General features: G+C 36.2%; 1 protein-coding gene across 1 annotated transcript; it reads right to left on the bottom strand.

Moving 5' to 3' along the window:
- Positions 1 to 5,210: 5,210 nt before the first annotated feature.
- Positions 5,211 to 13,614, bottom strand: CENPW (centromere protein W). Its single transcript, XM_017879302.1, has 3 exons — positions 13,326 to 13,614; positions 7,439 to 7,552; positions 5,211 to 5,348 (listed from the first exon to the last, which is right to left on the bottom strand). Exons 1-3 carry the CDS (start codon positions 13,449 to 13,451, stop codon positions 5,211 to 5,213), a joined length of 378 nt encoding a protein of 125 aa, XP_017734791.1. The 5' UTR covers positions 13,452 to 13,614.
- Positions 13,615 to 24,746: the final 11,132 nt, after the last annotated feature.

Raw genomic sequence — 24,746 nt, 5'->3', positions numbered from 1 at the left:
AAGATGAGTTTGTGTCCTTTGTAGGGACATGGATACAGCTGGAAACCATCATTCTCAGCAAACTATCACAAGAACAGAAAACCACATGTTCTCACTTATAGGTGGGAAATGAACAATGAGATCACTTGGACTCGGGAATGGGAACATCACACACCGGGGCCTATTATGGGGAGGGGGAAGTGGGGAGGGATTGCATTTGGAGTTATACCTGATGTAAATGACTGGTTGATGGGTGCCGACAAGATGATGGGTGCAGCACACCAACATGGCACAAGTATACATATGTAACAAACCTGCACGTTATGTACATGTACCCTAGAACTTAAAGTATAATAATTAAAAAAAAAAAAAAGACAAATCCTAGGAAAATGAATCAAGTAAGAATGCTGGAAACCAGAAAGAAAAACCTTTAGCAACACATTTTTAAAAAAAGATCTATTACTCTCTATAAGCCTCATTAACGTCTAAAAAAAAAGTGAGAAGCCTGAAGACATAAAATGACATTTTTAACATGCTACAATAGGCAATCTAGACTTTCATATCTAATGAAAATATCTTTCAAGTTTAAAGTAAAATATTTCATCAGAAAAAAAAAAAAAAAACAGGGAATGTACTACCAAGAAACAGTCCCTACGAGAAAATAGTAAAGAGTGTTCTTCAGATTTAAAAAAAAAAAAAAAAAAAAAACCTAGATCCCATAGGGAGATATGAAATTGTTAAAGAAAAATGATCAGCAAAGAAAATGGTAAATGTGATAATATAAATATTCACTTAGTAGTGACAGTACCAATCGATACTAGTAATACTACATTTGTGTCTATATGGTTCAACAAATGTAAAATTAAAATAATCAAAAGGCAGCAAGTAAATGGCATTAAAGCCTTCTAAGGTTCTAGAAATAGTCAACAGTGCAGATTATAATCTTTAGTAAAAGTTTATATAAATAGCAGATTGATAGAGGATATAACAAGTCAACGATGTATGTTATCATTCTTAGCATAAGAATATATAACTAGAGTAATAAAGGATAAAATGAATCATAAAAGTTAATTCAAAAGAAAATAAAAGCAAAAAGAAAAAGGTACTTAAAGCAGCTGGGTCACATACACCAGCAAATAGTAAAATGTATAATAGAAACCAAACGTAGCACTAATTACATTAAATGTAAATGGACTGCAAATTCCAATTACTAAGACTAACAGATAAGATGAAAACACAAAACCTGAATATACACTGATTACGAGACACACTTTAAAGAATGCAGGATGTTTGTAAGTATCATGATGGAAGATATATATCATACAAATGCTAATCAAGCAAAACTCTTATAGCTAGTTGGAAATAGGAAATGCCAAGTCTCAGTAAGGTAGATTCCTTCAAAAAGGAAATACAAGCAACATGGATTAGAGATGATAATATCTCAAGAAAACAATGTAAATAGTTGTTTTGCTGGTGATAACTGGAGTATGTCAAATCTCTATCCCTCACTAAATCCAATCAGAAGAAGTGTCATACTTCAATGTAGCTAATATAAACAAAAAGTAGCCTCTGGAGTAGCAATCCCTCTTTTGCCAGTTTGGCTCAAGTAAAAGCAAAATACAGAGGATACAACAAGAATTATCTAACAGGGGTCAGCAAACTTCTTTTGTAAAGGGGCAGATACTAAGTACTTTGGCTTGTAAGATACACAGTATTTGCTGCAACAACTCAACACTACCCTAAGTTGTAGTATGAAAACAGCCACAGATAAGCAGCACGTGTGTGCCTGTGTTCCAATAAAGCTTTATTTACAAAAATATTGCCAACCTGTGATCTAGAGCAGTTGTTCTCAAAAGCATGGCCCCTGGATGGCAACACTAGCATCACCTGGGTACCTGCTAGAAATACAGATTCTCAGCTCCCACCTAAGTAGAATCAGAATCCCCATGAGCAATCTGTATTTTAACAAACCTTCCAGGTGATTTTGAAGCTTAGTAAAGGTTGAAAGCCACTAATCTAGGGAGTATACTGTTATTAAACTTATCTAGAGCCACAAGGTCCTATATTGATTGTCAAGATTAAAATACTGAGGAGGAAGAACTAAATATCTATATTAAGGTCTCATACCCATCTCATGTTCAGCAATTGAGACCTAAAATGAGGTTGAGGATTTTAAAGTAAAAATGAAACCCACAGTTGACATATAGATCACCCATAACCATGAAGTCAAAACTGAAGTCATCCTGATTTTCCCAAAAAGGAAAATATGTGGCCAAAAACAGTAGTTACTAAATGTACACATGGGGAAACTGAGGCTCCAGTTAAATTACTTGTTCAAGGTCTCACTGACTCTCTTCAACATTCAGTTAATCTAACAAACACATCTTTCCCCACCTATAATGAACTCCATATTCTAGATTATCTTTTCTAACTCAAGTAGGGACATATGTAGCATATAAACACCCCAGACAATATAGAAAACAAGCCAATACATTTATCGTATCACTTTTACTATATTCATTTTGACTTTGGTCAAGGAGGCTTTTGGCTGTGTGGTATCACACAGATACTATCACCTACTTCTACTGACTCTACCAACTTCCCTCATCTTACTCCACTTACATACATACACACACACACACACACACACACACACACACACACTATCTCTCTCTTTCTTTCTCTCTCTCCCCTTTCCACCTTGCCTGTTTCAGGGACAAGGCGGTGGGATTAACTGCATAATTATGATGATCTATCACTATATAAAAGAAAAGATGGGGAAAACATCATTTAAAGAAAAAAAAAAAAGACATTACTTCTGAGCACATTAGTTCTAACCACCCTAAAACCAAAATTCCCTAGTCCAGCTCTTAAAGGAAAAACAACATTTTGATATTAATTACATTTACAGAACTGTTCAGCATTAACTACATATTCTAGTTGTGTTTTTTTCAAATTTTCAAAATGTAAATTTGACTTCTTGAGAAGTCCTATTTATCTGTAACTATTTTTGTTCAGAATATAATTTTATGTTAAACATGTATACTTACATGACAAATAAGATTTAAATTTTTTCACATTCATGCTTTAAAAAATTACTAATTTAGTAACATATATTATATATATATTACTATATTATGCTGAACTACGAATCCATGAGGCTTTCTGTACAAGACTGACCACACAGGTATTCTTTCCCTTAGATGTCATTAAAGTATAAAAATGTATAAGTCAATATACAGATGGCAAATAAGCACATGAAAATAAGTTCATCATCAGCTATTATGGACTAAATGTGTCCCCCAAAATTCTTATGTTGAAATCTAATTACCGGTGTGATGGTATTAGAAGGTACGACCTTTGGGAGGTAATTAGGTCATGAGAATAAAGTCCTCATAAATGAGATTAATGTCCTTTAAAAAGAGGCAGAGAGCTCTCTGGCCTTCTTTCCTCCATGTGAGGATAGAATGAGAAGTTAGCAGTCTGAAATTCGGAAGAGGACCCTCACCCGAACCTGACCATGCTGGCACCACGATCTCAGACTTTTGGCCCACCAACACGGTGAGAAAAAAATTTATGTTATCTATAAGCTATTCAGTGCATGGTATTTCACTATAGCAGCCTAAACTAAGACATCAGTCACCAGGAAAATGCAAATTTAAACCACAATTCTACATATTCTTGTCAGAACAGCTAAACTAAAAAATAGTAACATTACCAAATATTTGTGAGAATATTAAGAAAGTAGATTTCTCATACACTGCTAATGGAAATGTAAAATGGTACAGCCATCCTGGAAAATCATTTGGCCATTTCTTTTTAAACAATTAAACCTGAGCCAACTGAGCACAGCAAGTTGCACCTGTGATCCCTGCTACTCAGGAGGCTAAAGCAGGAGGATAACTTGAGCCCAGGAGTTGGAGACCGCAATGAGTTATGATCACACCACTGCACTCCAGATTAAGTGACACAGCAAGATCTAGTCTCTTAAAAAAATAAAAATAAATAAAAACTAGGCCTATACTTACCATGAACTCAGAATAAAACTCCCAGGCATTTCTCCCAGGGAAATTAAAATTTATGTCCATATAAAATCCTGCAGATGACCCTTCACAACAATTTGTAATAACCAAAACTGTAAGTAACCAAAATGCCCCTCAATTTAAGTGAATAGTTATGCAAACTGTGGTACTTTCATACTACAGAATACTACTCAGTAATAAAACGGAACAAACTACTGATACATGTAACAACTTAAGAAAAAAATCCAATGCCCAAAGGTCACTTCCTGTATGATTCCATTCATATGACATTCTCAAAATGACAAAAGTATAGACTATAGACGGAGAAGAGTTCATGGTTGCCAGGGTTTAGGAATGGTGCTAGGGTAAGACACATTTTAAACAAGGTGTAATTGTAAAAGGATAACACAAGGAGACCTTTTTGGTAATGAAACATTTCTAATTACAGTAGTGTTAAAACAAATCTACACCATAAAATGGTAACAGAACCACACATACACTGTACCTATATGAAATTCCTGGTTTTGATATTATACTATAGTCACGTAGGATGTAACCTTTGGGGAACTGGGTGCACCGTACATGGGACTTCTCTGTACTATCTTTGCAACTACATGTTGAAATCTATAACTATTTCTAAATAAAAAGTTAAAAGTAACAACTATTTGATGATACACAATAAACTTCCAAATTATCTTATTTAGGGGGAAAAATTATCTATTAAATCCATGAGACCTGAAGAAAATAAGTCATTTGCTCCATAATTTCTATTATTTTGGTTTTGGGAGGGAGAGAGGTTTTGAAAAACCTACCTGATGTTTATAATTGTCCAGTTGAGAAATTATAACATTACTACTGGCATAATGTAAAAGTAGATTGCTTTGCTTTGCAAAGACATTAAAAGTTAAAATATTGAAAGTGCACCTAGATTTGACTGCATTTGTCTTTCTTCAGAGATTAAATTCCATAGTTAACTGTGGCTAAATCTAAATATATAAACTTAATTCTAAGAAGTACATTTTCAAAGTATTTAATATAGTAAGATTTCATTTTTGATACATAAAATATTTGCAATAGCAACAAAAGCAAACTGAACTAGAGGACATTTAAAATAAAAATAATAGTAATTCCCATAAAAGAGTTAAATAGTCCTACGCATTTACTTGAGATATTTCATGCCAGAAAAAAAAATACGAACACACACATCACTTATAGCCAATATTTAATAATCCCAAATTGATGTGTAAAAAAGTCTTTATGATCTGTTACCGCCCAAAAGAAGGCATCATAATAACTTTCAAGAATATATTCTTTGACTTCTAACCTCTGCTCTTCTTTAGAAGTTACCTGTAAGAGGGGAAGAATAATATTATATTATATTATGAAAAACAAAACATCATTCTTTAAACAAAAGTTTAATGGCTTCTGGGTGCATAATAGCAGATTGACTTTATCAAACCCAATTTGGAAATGATTGAGGAATTTTTGTCTTTAGTTTAGATTGTCTCTAAAATAGTTTATCGTCATGAATATGAAAATGCCTAGATTCTAAAACTGGCTTTATTAGTTTACTGCTAGATGTTTAATTTCTTTCACTGGTAAATAAACAAGTGTTCTAGATTAATGGTTTCGAATTGAAATTTAGGGACAATTTAGTTATTAATTGGAGTTATCATAACACCAGTTAAGGGTTAACATATTCTAATGCAAAAAGTCTATTATAAATAGCTTTCACATGACTGTTATAGTAGCAAATCGCTGCAACATTAATATTTCTTATATTTGGACTGGAATTATAATCATTTGAAACTAAAACTGGTCATCTTATGCTGAACAACTTGTTAAGTAGATTATTTTTAAAATATATAGTCTGTGTGGTACAAATTTTTTAAAAAAGGAGATTTTTAGTTGTAAAAAGACTGACAGCATTAGTCAGAATATTTGTTTTTTTTTAAACTTATCTACGATTTTAAGTAAACAAACCTACAGTTTATTAATACAAATCCTAAATTTAAAAAATACATGTATATTCTTCAATATCTGAAGCGTTGTTTTCCTGCAGAAAATATTTACATTGACTTTAACAGTCTAGAAATTTGTCGGAATGTTTATAATTGCAAGATAATTTAAAATCCCTAGAAAATGCCAAGACATGCACACTTCTAGACTTCCACAAGACCATCAAATAAATCTGTATCTAGGTTAGTACTTCTCTGTTCTACAAGATAATATCATGTGTACTTCAAAAGAAAGTTTGAATAGTCAAATGAATTTACAAAATGCTGAGTATATTATGTACTCAAATAAGCTTACAAAATACTAAACGGAGTTCAACAGGTTTCCTTACTGCTGTATTTCTCTCTTGGCCTTTCATAACTTTATATAACTATAGTTATATAAGACATTAGGATTATGAGAAACTTGATACAGGGTGCATGGGAACTCTAAACTATTTTTTGTGCCTTCTTATTTTAAAATAAATTTAAAACAAAACGTCTACAAAAAGGTAGACTGTCAAAAATAAGTTTCTCTCCTCTGTCATCCCCAGTCAACTGTGGTTGCCAGTTTCTTACATATTCTTATAGAAACAAGTTCTACGATAATACTGTGACTAATCAAGGAAGTATAGTATGCCAGGTTATCTACACTTATTTGACCACAGAAGTGTTTAAGGTAGGGCCTTGATTAACATCATTTGGAAATAACATTTTCAGGAACATATCTGGAAAATTGCGCCGTAGACAATATATTCTTAACATTACATAAAATAACAGTAAAAGCAATCATCTCTACTTGTATTTTTTTTTTTCTTTTTTTTGAGACGCACTTTTGCTCTTGTTGCCCAGGCTAGAGTGCAATGGTGCCATCTCAGCACACTGCAACCTCTGCCAAAACAAAGTTAAAAGAAAACAAATAGTGATATGCTTTGGCTTTGTGTCCCCACCAAAATCTGATCTCGAATTGTAATCCCTTCATGTTGAGAAAGGGAGGTGATTGGATCATGGGGCGGTTTTCCCATGTTGTTCTTCTGATAGTGAGTGAATTCTCTTTCCTTCATAAATAACCCAGTCTTGGGTATTTCTTTATAGCAGTGTGAAAATGGACTAATACAATGAGGTAATTAGGATAATTTTAAACGATCAAGAAGAAAGTAAGTTTTGATAAATTTCAAGGTGATATATCTTCTCCGTCTACAGATTAGCAGTCTGTAGGAACATGAACGTTTCCTCTAAAGCAGTGGCCATTAATATTACCATTGGAAATCAATAATATACATATGGAGGAAATCTAACTCCTTAATTAAAATAATTAACTCATAAAAGGCCAAATATCGACTCAACAAAGCTGAGTAAGGTATACAAATCAGGGAGAGGTGATGAAACGAGTGATAATTTTGAAGTTTAATTCTTGCTCAAGAAAAGAAATCTGGATTTTACCTTTGCTGCAGCCAGTACATGCTCCTTGTTAATGACTCTACACTTACTCTCACAAGCGTTTGTCCTGGACTCTTCTGCTAATCGATGAACAAAGAGTAAGCAGTTCAGATGGACCTTTAAAACAGAAAATCCAAGTGGATTTTTAAGCTCAAATACTGATGCACTGAAATAATGATTTTTAAAAATTAATTATCTCAAAATGTATTGTTATACTATTTACCATTGTGATTAAGTAAATTAAGTCTATTTAAAATTACATAGAATTCAGTCCCTCTTAGATTCCCTGCAGAGAGACTTGGTCACTGCAATACATGAAACAAGCTATGCAAGGCAGAGCAAAGGCCATTTTGTAAAGCATCATTATATATCAAAATGTATGTAAGATTCACTTAGTAACAAATATTCCTGCTTCTGATTCCAAATGGATTTTAATTTATAACATAATTTAAAATTTCCAGAAATTTTAAATCAAAACATACCAACAACTACATTTTAGGCTATTATTCTACAATCTGAGGTCAAAGATTTTAAACAGATATATTTAATTTGAAATATTTGTTTAAAAACATGTTAATAGTTGAAATTGTTTAAGTCTGCTAAATTGAAAAGTGTATGCACAAAGGTCAAGTTATTTGTCATCCAACAACTATCATAAAATAACCATACTTACTATTAATAATCTTCAAGCCTCTTTTAAAAAATTATTTAAAATAGGTAATATAAGCAGACTGAAAAATTTAAAAGTCAATAAAAAAACTATAGTTATGTAAGATATGAGAACTGTGGAAAGCTGGGTAAAGGATACATGGAAACTGTGTACTATTTTTGCACCTTCTTTTGAGTCTATAATTATTTTAAAATATAAAACAACAAAGTTTATAAAAGGGTAGACTATCAAAAATAAGTCTATTCCCCATCTCATCCCCCAATCAACCATTGCTGACACTTTCTTGTACATTCTTACAGAAACAAGCTCTATATACGCAAAACATATGTACTCATCATCAGATAATATGTCAATATTATCTGATTACATATATGTATAAACAAGCGCTGATATGTCATATAAAATAACATTTTGTTAAGTATTTTACTCAAAATCACCATCCAAAGCAACAAAAGTCCTAATCTACAAGCACATTCTTTGGAGAAAAGTTAAAGTACATGTAATCCAAGCAGAAGACAATGTGAAGTGAGCTAAAGTTGTATCTCAGTCTCCAATCTAGGATCATATGTAGTACTCTTATTTATATTATTGGACATATCTTCCCCATCCTTTGCTTCTGCCAGGTACCGGAGGGCACTACCAACTTAGATCCAATTAGATGGTGTCTTTAACATGATTTATTTTGTTATTTACATCATGGCAAGTGATCTTTGCAGTTAGAAGAACAATTTATACACAATACTTAATATTCACTATCTTGTGTACTGAACACTCTCCCACAGTTCATCAAATGTTAAATAACTAGTAATATGGTATTTTAATGCTTTCTATAATGCAGAAATCTTTAATAGATTGTTATATAGGTATTTAATTAAATGTTCTAGTGATATGTGGAGAAAACAGAGGTTTGGGAATTTAAACAAGATGAACAATCTATAAAAGGTGGATATTCTTTTGGTACATTTTTGATGCACTATCTTCTTTGATTCTCACAAGAACTCCGAGGTAAAGCAACCCAATACCAATTATTTACATTATACTGTGCCAATTATTTTTTAATCTTTCAATGATAGCCCATTTATTTTGGTAGCAAAAACACCCCATAATATGGCACAATTTCATTTGTTAATCTATACTTTGTACTTCTAAAAGTAAATAGCTTCCAGATACCCTCAGCATAAATTCCAAATTCCTTAACACTAAATCCCACTTGACTGGGGTTCTAGTTTCACCTCTCACTGTTCTAAGCTTCCAGTTCTACACTAAGCCTTTTGAATTTCTTTGAGAATTCAAATGCAACCTTGCCTCTAGGCATCCTACTTGTTTATAGACTTCTCTGAAAAGTCCAGCTTCCCCCAATATGTAAGGTTATATTGATCCACAGCACTCTGAACTTCCTATCAGTGCATAGACTACATCATGCTGTAATTTTTCACTTAGCTGTCTTCCTCAGTGTACTCTAAGGACACGAATTATGCCTAGCCTTTTCAACACTCTATCCCCAGTGTCCCTTAACACATTTTTTAATACATAGTAGGTAGCTAATAATTATTATTGCATGAAGACCCCACCACATCTCCCCAAATAAGGCAAAAAAAAAATTTTTTTTTTAATCAGATTCGATTAAACCACACTGTCTTAAGACTTAATTCACTAACCTAGATGGAATACCCTTTCCTCTTCATGGTCATGAGCCGTGGATACTGTGATGGTTAATACTGAGTGTCAACTTGACTGAAGGATGAAAAGTATTGTTCCTGGGTGTGTCTGTAAGGGTGTTGCCAAAGGAAAATAATATTGGAGTCAGTGGACTGGGCAGACCCACCCTCAATCTGGGTGGGCACCATCTAATCAGCTGCCAGGATGGCTAGAATAAAGCAGGCAGAAGAATGTGAAAGTACTTGACTTGCTGAGTCTTCCAGCCTTCATCTTTCTCCCGTGCTGGATGCTTCCAGCCTTTGAACATCAAACTACAAGTTCTTCAGCTTTTGGACTCTTGGACTTACACCACTAATTTACCAGTGGCTCTAGGGCCTTCGGCCACAGAGTGAAGGCTGCATTGTCGGCTTCCCTACTTTTGAGGTTTTGGGACTGGGACTGGAACTGGCTTCCTTGCTCCTCAGCTTGCAGATGGCCTACTGTGGGACTTCACCTTGTGACTGTGTGAGTCAATACTCCTTAATAAACTCCACTTCATATATACATCTATCCTATTAGTTCTGTCCCTCTAGCGAACCCTAATACAGATACTGAGATAAATTAGTATTACTTTTTCAGATCTCACAAAAATTTTCTCAAGCAACCTATATCTGTCATGAAACAGTTAATTGAGTGGTGCTACTCCAATGCACTAAGGTTTATATTAAAATGGTCAGAACAAAAGTTAGTTTTAGGGTATTAGCTAGGCATTCTAACTTGAAAAAGGTAAGCTATTCCATCAATAAGTTACTTTTGAAAATCTGCTTGCTTAAAAATAAATCAAAGGAAAATTTATAAAGAAATACTTATTGACAGTCTCAGTTGACAGAAAGACTGGGCCAGTCTGACTTCCTCCTCCCTTTGTCATAGCACTTTTGAATTTTACATGAACTATAAGCACCCAGATATTTGCACAGCATTTCTTTACATTTAACATGTTAACTCTCTCCCTAGTATCATCCCTGGGGCTAAACAATCAAATAAGGCATAAAACAAACAAAATAACAAACAGCCAGTGAAGAATGATAAAATAACACAAAGCAATTATAAATAAAATGCTAGAAATAACATCAATCCACACAGAGTTGCATTTACAAAATTAATTGTAGACTCAGAATGTTGAAGCTATTATGCAAAACACCAGGAATACAAAAATTTCCAAATTCAAGTTCCCAGACTAGTAGGATAAAACCCATAAAGAAAAAGGCAAATGTGTGACAACAGATGATGGAGAAGGATAAGATTGATCCTTTCTAAGGACATTAAGGAAAGCTTCACTGAAGTAACATACGAAATGGATTTTGAAAAAATTATAGGTTGCCAAGTAGAGAGAAGACTTCTTCAAGCAGAAGAAACATCATGTACAAATGCAGCATAAAAGTAGATTAATTTTGTGTTAAAGATAATGGGAGACAAAGAAGGAACTACTCATTCTCCTCAAGAAGCTGCATACCACACTAGGAGGCATCAACATATGAAACTCCTGGACAACAGTGTTAAGAGTCCCAACAGCTCAATTGTATGATGTATACTCTTACTGTTGTCCAAGTTCAGAAAAAAGAACGGATCAAAACTAACTGCCTTAACTACAGAAAACTTTGTGGATGATGTGGGATGCAAGTGAATTACACTTCTACATAATCTCATTTGATCTTACCTTAGGTCTTTTCATGATTCTAGCTTTTCTTTACAAAGGCTGCTCCCTTTAATTTTAAGGTTCCTCTCACTTAATCTTGGAATAACTTTCAGGTGTAGTTTAATGCTAACTCATTGAACTTTCTGCTAACTCATTGAACTGGATAAGATTATGAAGTGTCAAAGGTGAGCAGAAAGCTGTAAACCATGCCATATACAAGACAGTGAAGGGGAACTGTTTAATAAAAGCCAAAGACGACGAGCATACTACCTGGGAAAAGCTAGTGACCAAAAGAACATTCTATACCCCATCAATGCAACCGCTTGAAATTTCAACTCACCCACTTTCCCATGCCACCTGGATCCCACCGCACTATGGAGCTCCTCTGTCCATGGGTTCTTCGGAGGAAGAAAGGGGTAGATGTGGGAGGATGCTAACTACTTGAGAAATTTCGACTAAGCAATTTGCATCAGCTGGTAGTCTCCTGGATATCTTTGATCAGGTACATTTCCTCTCCCTCCACTTAGAAGCCCCAGTGAAAGCTCCATAATACACTACGTAAAAATGTTTTGCAAGTGAATTTCATTTTAATTCCGTTCATTTGTGCCACCTCTATCACCAGCATGGGGTAGTTAATTGGGGTCGAAGCGCAAGACAGCCTGTATTGCCTCTTCTTACAGGATTTAAGAAAGTAACAAAAAAGAAGGACAGAAGATAGAAGTAATACTTTTCTGGGGGAAAATGTGTTTTTGTTGTGTTTTGGCTTCAGAGACCAAATTAGGAGAAAAGTGGCGATAATTCTATAGCAGTTTAGCAAAAAGGAAGAAACAGATAGGGTAGCAGTGGAGAACTCCGGGAAGTAAAAGAGGAAAGAGGAGGTAGAAAAACAAATGTCGTTTAAGAACAGCTAGGATGATGCATTCCTAAGACTATTCATACAGTATGCTCTTATTACCCATATTACCCACAATTCTGTACCTTGATCTCCTGGAAATTATGTGTCCATTTGTAATGGCTCCTTTACTCAAAAAGCCAAGGACAAGATACCGAACATGCCTCCTGTGGTTTAAACCTAGAGAAATAGCGTTCATTGTGCCAGAGGAATATATATTCCAAGCATTCAACACAAAAACTGAATTTATTTCAAGACAGAAACATTATTACACAGTGGGTTGATTGTGGCTTCTTATTAGGAGAATATTATGCTTCAGGTATTATGAGTCAGATAAGCAGGCTTTAGTAGTCTAGCTTAAAAACTGACTAGGTGTTCTATTATTTGTCTAGCAAAATGAATTAACAGTTGAGAGCATTCTTCCTACAAATAAACTTTCCCATCAGGGTCCTTTAGTAAGCACCCTAACCTAGAGGAAATAGGGCAACATGTTTGGTTAAATGCGTAAATAGAGGAGAGACGGAGGGAGGAAAAGGAGGGAGGCAAGAAGGGAGGCCCTTAAAAGGCATGTGAGCAATGCCTTTTACAATAGCTAAATAAAAATGGCACAGACTGAATTCCAAAATCTATTTTTTAAAGGGTGAATCTTTCATACCCTTTGCAAGTACATTAATCACGGTGCCAGATTGTGTTCCTAAACAGCAATATTTAAAAACTGTAAGCAGTAACTGTACGTTAAGCTCACGTGACTAAGAGCTTCCCTTTAAGAAGATCCAGATATTTACGTTTCGGCGCGGCCCGGTACAACTGAGCGCCAGGAATATGAACTGACATGCCAGAGTAGGGCATACGTATCCTGTCATTGTTGGAACTGCCTTAAACATAGGCCTGAAAGAGCTATAAATTGGCTCGGGGCGGAAAAACAAAGGCTGGAGGTTATTGCCCTTACCTCTCCCGTGCCCCATTCCCAGCCCGAGAAGGGATGGAATCTCACCAGTAAGTCACCACTTTTCTCCAGACGAAGTTGAGGCTTCTGTCGCTTGAAGACTCGCTTTAGAAAGCCACGGGGAGCCTTCCGCTTTATCTGCTTCTTCTGGGAGACTATGGTCGACAGCGCCATCCTCTCCGTCAAGTACCAGCTGCCTCAGCGTCCGAGGTGCTCTCTGTATCTCACACAAGCTCCGGGGACACTGGGCCAGTGATAACAATCCGGTCCCTCTTACGCTTCTTCAGGCAGAGAAACCCGGGTCAGAACTTTCGAATCCGCCGCCAACGGAACGCGCCCGTCGCTCAGTAGTGACGTCAACACTGAGCAAGCCCCGCCCCCGGAGGCGCCTGGCTGTAGGTGGAAAACACCCACGGTGGGCGGGTCCCGGGAATACCTGACGTCATTAAGAGTCTGCGTCCCCCTTTAATCACATTCTGTATTATAACTTTTGCTCTGTGGAACTATTTCTGCTAGGTTCCCTAGAGATGATTGGAAGTTGTGAAGAGATAGATTGGTAAGCCAAGGCAGTTCTTCAAGCACTCACTCTATTCTGTCCCTAATACCAATGAACAGAAGTTTGTGACGTTTTATCAGGATTCCTAAAGCACTAATGCAATGCCTTCCGAGCAAGGAATGCATGATTTTCAGATACTAACAGTTAAGAATTTTACACTTCTACATAATTTCATTTGATCTTACCTTAGGTCTTTTCATGATTCTAGCTTTTCTTTACAAATGCTGCTCCCTTTAATTTTAAGGTTCCTCTCACTTAACCTTGCAACAACTTTCAGGTGTAGTTTAATGCTAACTTATTGAACTTTTTGTTACTTCTTCAAGCTGTTAATTTATCTATCATCTGCTACTATAGAAGTATTAATAGTTATCAAACCTTAATGTGCATCAAAATCACCTAGGGGACTTGTTAAACTACTCTTTGCAGGGCCCGGCTCCCAGAGTTTCTCATTCACTAGATCTAGGGGGTACTCAAAAGTTTGCAATTCTAACAAGTCAGGGACATTGGCATTTGCTAGTCTGCGGACCAATCTTTGAGATCCGCTGTGATTTTAATTATAATTATCTCTAATACTATCTCCATTGAGATCTCAATATTATATTATTATGATCTCACCCACACAAATGATCCTTCTGCTATCTGACCTCCCATTTCTAAGACCTCCTCTCTGCCGATCATCTTCTACACCCTTGAGTTATTCACGCCTGTGGTCATGCCCTAGGTGGTGTCATTACTAAATACCTCACCTTCGGTTTGATCTGCCACTTTCAATTTAGTTGTCTCTCTTCAACCGTATCTTCTACCTTTTGAACTTACTCCCTCCAACAATTCTTCGATGCTACTGGGACTACTGTCCTATCTTTTCCAGTTCCTCTCACCACACCCCCCAGCCCTGCACCCCACTCTATGCCTTATCTTCCCTCCGGTAGTCCATTGTGCATCAATCATCATAATACTCCCCTGCATTTCTCCACAACTTTCTAGCCATTCTCTTTTATCCTCTTACTAATCTGGCAACATTCCAACTCTGCTTAAGTTAAAATCTCAATCTATTCAACACTTGCATCTGTGTATTAATATTGGCTTAAGAAAACAACACTCACAGGTATGTGTCTGATCTCAATTCAAATTCATGACCACTCAGGGCTCTAAGTACTGCAACAATCCTTTGATATTTCCTAAAGCCATTCATTCATTTACTCATTCTCTTAAATAGCTATGTCATGCCTTCTATTCTTTCTAACCTACCCCATTCTCAATCTCCAGTGATGACATTGCTTCAACAACAAAATAAAATGTTAAAAAATCCATGGAGACTTTCTGTATGCTTTCACCACCCTATCTTCCCATCAGTCTCCACCTGCTCCCATGGATGAGATGCCAACTACTCCACTTGTGCCTGAGATCAAGCCCCTTCCCCTTTCTTAAGGACATTTCTGTAGCAATTCTCCTTGCTCCTCTGCTTCATGAATCTTCCTTCTTTGCCAATTTTTTTCCATCAGCATCCACACAGCTTATAATATCTCCAGGCTTTTGAAAACCCTCTCTTTTTTTTTTTTTTTATTATACTTTAAGTTCTAGGGTACATGTGCATAACGTGCAGGTTTGTTACATATGTATACTTGTGCCATGTTGGTGTGCTGCACCCATCAACTCGTCAGCACCCATCAATTCATCATTTATATCATGTATAACTCCCCAATGCAATCCCTCCCTCCTCCCCCCTCCCCATGATAGGCCCCAGTGTGTGATGTTCCCCTTCCCGAGTCCAAGTGATCTCATTGTTCAGTTCCCACCTATGAGTGAGAACATGCGGTGTTTGGTTTTCTGTTCTTGTGATAGTTTGCTAAGAATGATGGTTTCCAGCTGCATCCATGTCCCTACAAAGGACGCAAACTCATCCTTTTTTATGGCTGCATAGTATTCCATGGTGTATATGTGCCACATTTTCTTAATCCAGTCTGTCACAGATGGACATTTGGGTTGATTCCAAGTCTTTGCTATTGTGAATAGTGCTGCAATAAACATACATGTGCATGTGTCTTTGTAGTAGAATAATTTATAATCCTTTGGGTATATACCCAGTAGTGGGATGGCTGGGTCATATGGTACATCTAGTTCTAGATCCTTGAGGAATTGCCATACTGTTTTCCATAATGGTTGAACTAGTTTACAATCCCACCAACAGTGTAAAAGTGTTCCTATTTCTCCACATCCTCTCCAACACCTGTTGTTTCCTGACTTCTTAATGATTGCCATTCTAACTGGTATGAGATGGTATCTCATTGTGGTTTTGATTTGCATTTCTCTGATGGCGAGTGATGATGAGCATTTTTTCATGTGTCTGTTGGCTGTATGAAAACCGTCTCTTAATCCTACCTTTTGCTGTTGTCCTTCTACAAAACCAAACAAAACTAGAAACAGTTGGCTAAATTCAATGTCTCAAAATACTGTTCTCTCATTCTCTGTTGAAGCCAGTACAATCAAACTTTTCTACCTATCTCTTCACCAAAATTGTTTTGATCAACATGACCAATAGCATCATACTTGCAAGTCCTATGACCAATTTTCAGGCTTCAGCTTATTCGTGTTATCAGAAGTATTTGTTGAGTTTCATGATTTTTCCTTCCATAAAGCAATATATTTAATTGGATATGATTCTCTTTTGTTTTTCTTTGTACTTGATAACACCTCAGTCTCCTTTTCTGGTTCTTCCTTTTCTTTTTGATCTCTAAATTTTAGAGTACCCCATGACCACGTCCTGAGATTTCTCCTCTATCTACACTCATACCCCATGTGATCTTGTCCAGTATAATGGCTTTAAATAGCAAATTTACATCTCCAGCTGATTCTCCCCTAAACTTCAGGCATGTATATCCATTCATCTGATAGACTAGAATTCTAAAAGTCATCTTAACACCATGTCAAAAATTAGGGCTTGATCTGCCCTTGCTCCCCAAACGTGTTTCTCCCACTCTCTTATCTATCTTATCTGCTAGAACTTCCAACCTTCCAATTACTTAAGCCAAAATCTTGGAATCCGCCTTAGTCCCTCTCTTTATCTCACCCCACATTCAATCTTTCAGCAAATTCTGTCAGTTCTGCTTGCAGTATCTGATCACATCTCACCATTTCCACTGCTGCTGCACTTGGCCTAGACACCATCATTCACATGTCTTATTGCAACATCCTCCTGAGAGTGTCTCAATCTGTTTCTATTCTTTCTCAACAGAAGAGCTAAATTTAATTCAGATTATGTCATCTCAGGCCTCACTAGTTGTTTCCTGTCTCCCTTAAAATCAAAAACAAAGTCCCTATAATGACCTGAGGCCTTACCTACCCTCTACAAATGCACATGCACTTACAAATATACAATTAACTTTCTTATCTTCTACAATGGAGCAACTCACTCTCCACCAACTGTGTTAGTCTCCTTAATAGATTCAATAGTCCAGATGTTTTTGTCCCCCCAAAATTCATATTTTGAAATCTAATCATCAATATGCTAATATTAAGAGGTGAGGGCTTTGGGAGATGATTATGTCATGAGTGGAGGGCAGATTCCTCATAAATGGGATTAATTTCCTTATAAAATAGGTCCCAGAGAACTGCATTCCCTTTTCCACCAGGTGGGAACATAGCTAGAAGGCACACCATCTATGAACCCCAAAAGAGGGCCCTCACCAGAACCTGACTTTTCTGGCACCATGATCTCAGACTTTCCATCCTTCAGAACTGTGAAAAACAAATTTCTGTTGTTTATAAGTGCTATCGTTTGAATGTTCCCTTTAAAACTCACGCTGAAACTTAATCCACACTGTAGCAGTATTGAGAGGTGAGGCCTTTAGGAGGTGATTGGGACCCGAGGGTTATGTCTTTATGAATGATTTAATCCCTCCATGGGTTAATGGATTAATGGGATATCATGGGAGGGGAACAGGAACTGTGGCTTTATAAGACGAGGAAGAGAGTCCTGAGCTAACACATTAGCATGCTCAGCCTCCTCACCATGTGATACCATGCACCATCTCAGGAATTTACAGAAAGTCCTCACTGGCAAGAAGGCCCTCACCAGATGCAGCCCCTTCACCTTTAACTTCCTGGCCTCCATAATTGAAAAAAATGAAGTTCATTTCTTGTAGATTACCCAGTTTTAAGCATTCTGTAATTGCAAGAGAAAATTAACTTAGACAATAAGCCCCCCAATCTATGTTACTTTTGTTATATCACCCTAAACAGACTAAGATATTTCAGACAGACCTCAAGTACATGCAGCACAACACACTCACACGCCCATCAGGTGTTTGCACTAACTATTCCCTCTGTTAAGAATATTTTTTGGCCAGGCAGGGTGGCTCATGCCTGTAATCCCAGCACTTTGGGAGGCCAAGGTGGGCGGATCATCTGAGGTCAGGAGTTCAAGACCATCCTGGCAAACATGGTGAAACCCTGTCTCTACTAAACATATAAAAATTAGCTGGGCATGGTGGTGCATACCTGTAATCCCAGCTACTCAGGAGGCTGAGGCAGGAGAATTGGTTGAACCCGGGAGGCAGAGGTTGCACTGAGCGGAGATGGCACCAGTACACTCCAGCCTGGGCAACATAGTGAGACTTTGTCTCAGAAGAAAAAAGAAAAAAAGAATGCTTTTCCCATTTATCTGCATAGGTGGCTTCATCATCTCTTTCAGGTTTTTGCTCTGACAAGTATCAGAGAAATCTTCTGTTTACAGTATAAACACATGTAACTACATATATGCCTAGAAGCTCATGTACACACATACATACACATACTCAGTCATGTGTAGAATCTGATATCTCATCCCAGCTCTGTGTTCAGTAGTATTATGTTGGTAGTTAGAGACTAGTGATGGTACATATATTTACGATATGGAAATTGGCAAATACCAAAATTCAGATATTATTATTATTGTTGTTTTTCTGAAAAGCAAGTTATTAAACAATTACCAAAATAAATTATACATATCTCTAATGGCTTGAAATCCCTGTCTCTGTGGTTCATTTTCTTTGTAACACTTTTGCCATCTAATGTTTGCTTCTGCATAGAGAAAAATTTTATTGTAGCTTTATTTATAACAGAGTTAGAGACAAATAACTTATTAAGAGGGTAATAGAGACACATGTTGTCATATGTATTAGTTTTCTTTTGCCAATGTAACAAATTATCACAAACTTATGGCTTAAAACAACAAAAATGTATTATCTTACAGTTCTGAAGATCAAAAGTCCTAAAACCAAGGTGTTACTGTGTGGCATTCTGTCTGCGGACTCTAAGGAAGACTGTTTCCTTGCCTTTTCCAACCTCTAGAGGCAACCTGCATTCATTGGCCCATGGTCCCTTCCTCCCTCTTAAAAACACATCACTCTAACTTTTGTTTCCATCATCACATTGTAAATCTACATAACAAAGACAGAGAGGTTCTCTTAAAAATAATATTTATTCAGGAATAGGGCATTGTAATGGGAGTATGCATGCCATAGTAAAATTTGTGCATACTGAGAGAAGTAAAGAAAGACAAAGGGGCTTATTTTGGTTTTGGTTTTAGTTTTTGCAAGAGAGTCTTGCTCTGTTGTCCAGGCTGGACTGCAGTGGCATGATCATGGTTCACTGTAACCTCTGCCTCTCAGGTTGAAGCAATTCTCAATTCTTCTGCCTTAGTCTCCTAAATAGCTGGGACTACAAGCACACACACCATGCCTAATTTTTGTATTTTTAGTAGACACGGGGTTTCGCCATGTTGCCCTGCCTGGTCTCGAACTCCTGGCCTCAAGTGATCTGCCCACCTCAGCCTCCCAAAGTGCTGGAATTACAGGTGTGAGTCGCCGTGCCTGGTCAAGAAGGACAAGGGCTTTAAAACAAAAAATGAAGAGGATTACTTGTTTTGAGACAATGAACCTTGGCTATGGTGCCAGTCTGAGATTGGATAGGCAAATGCTGGGCAGATGTCCTTGCCGAAATATTTTTTGTGTAAGATTGCAATGGCCTTTGTGAAAAGTTCTGGTTTTTGCAGACCCTTTTGTGATAGTTCTTGTTATAAGGCATTTATTAATCTCCCACCCCACTTCATGACCTTCCCCAGCTCTATTTGTCAGGTGTTTTTCTTGTTCGTTTGCTTTGAGATGGTGTCACATTCTGTCAACACAGGCTGAAGTGCAGTGGCACAACCATAGCTCACTGCAGCTTCAAATTCCTGGGTTCAAGTGATCCTCCAACCTCAGCCTCCTAAGTAGCTGGGACTCCAGGCATTCACCACCATGCCCAGCCAATTTTTTATATTTTTTTAAGTGACAGAGTATCCCTATGTTGCCTAGGCTGGCCTTGAACTCCTGGCCTCAAGCGATCCTCCTATCTCAGCTTCCCAAGTCACTGGGATTACAGGTATGAGCCACAATGCTCAATTTGTCTCTTTTTAAAAATATGAATGAGTCCATTTTGATGTCAACAACTTTGATATTTCCCAATTTTAATCAAGACAGTTGTCTAAAAGCACTGCTAGTAAATCATCCTGTAGTTCGGTTTTGATTGTTCCATGGTGCCAGGATGGACTTATCTTGGGTTATTGGTCTGGTCCCACATTGGAGGGAGTGAATGACTACTAAAAATCAGTTTCAAAATCCGTTTAGCCAGATTTGAACAACAGAAAAGTTTAAAGAGAGTGGCTCTCCAGCTAAGCCTGTGGTCCATTATTAAGTTCAATTTTTGTCTGTTCCATAGTCTTTTGCTATCATCTCGAAGTGCTGGGTCAGCTTTATTCTGTTAGTACTTGTACTGCTGCACAAATTTAACAAGTAACAGATACACAGCTTAAAAAGGGGAAATATAAGGTAAATTAGTATTAATATGACAGTCTCAGTTTGCATAATGGTATTGAGCCACAAACCTAGGCTTAAAGGCAACCAGTTTAAATAAATCAATGACCATTGTCTTCTAAGTGAGAAAACTAGGCATTAAAAGGAATTAAAATCTCATTATGATATGGAGCCATTTTCTGTCATCTTGGAAAAGCTGTCTACCACATGAAAATATAAACTTCTTGTCTTTCTTTGTAGTTTGAATATCTCTGGCTATAGTGTCAGGTAGTAGGGTAAACTTTCTGTGTAACCCATGCATTAGGCATGAGACTTGTTCCTTAAAATTCATCTACTTTCCACTTATCGGACTTCAAGAAGAGAGTAGTTTCTCTTTTAATAACTCTATGGAAGAAAATTGGATTGGAGGAACCTAGAAGAATTTAGAATCTAGTCTAGTCTACAGGTAGATAACAAGAACTTGAAAGCAATGCGCAAAGCTACTATCTAATAACAGGTGTAGTATAGCTTTTCTTTAGAAATGTAACTTTTTCTCTCCAGATTTTAAAATCAGATTTTAATCAGATTTTAAAACTTCCTGGGGCTAGGAAGCCAAACCAAGGTAGACTTTAGATTTAACTTGCAGTCTTCAATCCCTGGACCTGCCAAAAAGTGACAGTTTTTATTCATTCACTGTAAGCCTGGGAACCCTTGAAGTGAGGTATTCTATGCATATTCTCAAATATGACACTTTAGTCAAAACCTCAATAACATAACCAACATTTCCAATCGTATCTTGATATAAAAACAGAGCACATTTTTTACTGAACTTATGCAAGTAACTATAGTGCCGTAAGAATACTCAACAATAGTTTCAAAATTTGGGGAGAACCAAGTAGAAAGAAAAAGCAAATGTCTCCACCTTTATTCACAGAAGTATTCTTTACCAAACTGCTGTATAAATTACTCTAGATAAAAAATTTTCTTAAATCTGGAAAAGATATTTAAGTAAATAACCAGCAATGCTCCAAATAAAAGTTATTATTATTTTTGTCAGCTATTCAAGTTGATGTAATGAATTTTTTATTTTTTTTTTAGCAGTTTCATGAGCCAATCAATTTCTTTATGAGAGTTCTGAAACATTTTTATTTAGTCCATTTATCTTAAAGTTTTTTGAAACCTGTACTTGTTAACAGTACTTGTTAGAGTCTTTTCCATGAATCCAGTTGCAGGTCTCTTTAGAAAAATTTCAAAACATTAACTGTAGATGACAAAAACTTAAGAATAATTATGGTTAAAAATCTGATGAAAGTTTACCATAACCAGAAATTGACAAGAAAATTTGGTCTTTTTTTTGGCATGCAACATAATAACTGGAATTATGGCTGATGACGTATTAGATTTCTAAAATTTAATGTTGGAACTATTTGAATTTTGTAACATTCATATTAATAACATATTCATAAGCATAAATTAAAGAAAATCCAGTGTCACCTATCATTTGACAGTACTTCTCATGTAATTTACCAACTAAGCCTAATCATTTAATATCTCTATAAGACAAGAGATACATCCTTTGAGGTCCTTCAAGGGCCCAACTGGAAGATCCCAGGGTTAATTTTAGGTCACAATTACCTAATTTAGAATGTTGATTCCAGGAAAGCCTACCAAATATATCAAAAGGTTCAAAACACAGATAAAAACAAAATTACAAGTCACTGTGAAATAATAGTCATTTATTTAACCAGAATGATAATCAGAAAATGTCAAGAAAGCTACTTGACTGTAATAGCCTTAACCTTTTCAAATCTCAGTTTTCCTACATAATCAGTAAACTCTAATAAAGACAACACAGGAAAATATCTTGATAAATATAAGATATTTGGGGTTTTATTTAGGCTAATTAAAAAGGTTAAAAGAAAACCTTCTGTAGTGTGATTGCTTTCTCTTAGGCAAAGCCCATTTAGATAACCTGTAAGTCAAACATAATGGAAAAGTCCTTGGATTCAATCGGACACATACAGAGTGTGTCCAAGGTTATGAATGTGTACCACATTAAAGAGGAATATAAACAAGAAAACTAGTACCTTAAGCAGGAGAATACATGGCTTTAGTAACAGCATGGGAAGTGTCCTCATTCCATAGAACAATTCAGACACATCAAGAAAAGTCAAGACTACAGAATCAAGTCTTACTGGGGGAAAACATTGTTTTTCTAGGTCTTAAGGACAGAACATTTTATTGACAGTTAAGACATCAGCTTTAGAACTAGAGGAAGGGGTTACAAACGCTGATGAGAAAGTTCAAAGACAGAGTTATTACCTTGCCAAGCAAAACGATTTAACTTCTGAAAAGGAGAAAAAGCTGAGGGCAACGATGTACAACTTGTAAATTATGTGCAAGATACGGCAAAAGTCTAACTTCTGAGATATGAATCTGAAAAGCTTCAAAAGTAAAACTCTACTTCAAGAAATGAAGTTACCATTCCAAATGGAAGAGACAGCATTTCCAACCTGAACTTGGGGGAATAAACAGATCGCAGGAACAAAAGTGGCAGAAATAAAAAATGTCTACAATTTAGAAGACGGCTGTTGAAGAAACAAATTTCAAAATTAAATCAAAACCTCTTGCAATTTTACTAAGAGCAGATCCATACTTCGAGGAAAACGTATTGTTGTAACTTCAGGGAAACAAATTTTTAGTTTTGTATCCATGTATTTTTAATATTAAAGATCAATCTTTTAAAAGACAAATAATTTCCTTCTGATTGTAGCCCATTTGATTACATATAAAATTCCTTTCATAAATTCATTCTTAATGAACATTTTACAGCCTGCATAGACCTTCAACAACATACTTAGACATTCTGATTTGTCCTATACTTAAATAACCACGCAAGATTCTTTTTCATACAAAATTATTTCTTTTCTTTTTAACTTTTCTTACCAAACATCCATCTTTATATTCACAACATCGTCACATCTCTCTCTCCTACTTACTGATTCCTTTCCAGCTTTCTATTTCCTTTCTAAATCCATGTTTTGAAACAACTTTGTAATAAGATCATACAAATAAAATTCTTTTTTTTCAATAGAGAACACATTTTAATGCCTTTCTTATGCCCCTACATGGCACACAAGGCAATTTTTATGCCAGACAGAGATACCTTATATTATCTCTCTGAACTTAAAATTTTGACCTGTTTGATCTGAAATTGTAACTTTTATAAACATTTATCTAGTTATTTTTCTTTTAAAATATTAATCTTTCAATTAATTGTTCCATCATCCTAAGCAATTGTTAGCCAGGAAAACCTAAATTTACATTAAAAGAGATGACTCAGAGGTCTAGGTTGATGGTTGCCATAGAGCTATTGTAAATTATAAAGCCATAATTAAAAGCCCTTTAAGACTTTTTTTTTTCTGTCTTGGCTACAGTTCCATAAAGCAGTAAATTTTATCTGAACACCTGAAGACGTATCAGCAGATTCAAAGTAGAAAGAAAAAATAGAGAAACAGAGAATGTAGAAGATTTTACATGTTAGGTCTGTATTTGCAGGGGTTTGTTGTTGTTGTTGTTGTTGTTGTTGTTGTTGTTGTTGTTGTTATGAAGTCTTGATCTGTCACCCAGGCTGGAGTGCAGTGGCATGATCTCGGCTCACTGCAACCTCGGCCTCCTGGGTTCAAGTGATTCTCCTGCCTCAGGCTCCTGAGTAGCTGAGATTACAGGTGCGTGCCACCATGCCCTGCTAATTTTTTGTATTTTTAGTAGCGATGGGGTTTCACCATGTTAGCCAGGATGGTCTTGATCTCCTGACCTCGTGATCCACCCACCTCAGCCTCCCAAAGTGCTGGGATTACAGGCGTGAACTACGGAGCCCAGCCTGCAGGGATTTTTAAAAAGAGATTTAAGTTATGACCATCTGGTCTCTAATTTTTTCTTGTAATTTGCCCATCACTTTAAAAATCAGCATAAAAATTAGCAATGGGCTATATTATAGCCAGCTGGAGTCCCAGAAACCCTGGTAAACCTTAATGTTTGAGAAGTCCATTTAAGTTCTTATTAAGCTCTCAAAGCAAAGAAAATCCCATAAATCCTGTAATA

The sequence above is a fragment of the Rhinopithecus bieti genome, unplaced genomic scaffold (genome assembly GCF_001698545.2).
Source record: "Rhinopithecus bieti isolate Rb0 unplaced genomic scaffold, ASM169854v2 scaffold_19, whole genome shotgun sequence".
Taxonomy (NCBI): Eukaryota; Metazoa; Chordata; class Mammalia; order Primates; family Cercopithecidae; genus Rhinopithecus; species Rhinopithecus bieti.
Note: the sequence above shows the minus strand (reverse complement) of the source record. Positions and strands in the feature narration are given on the sequence as shown.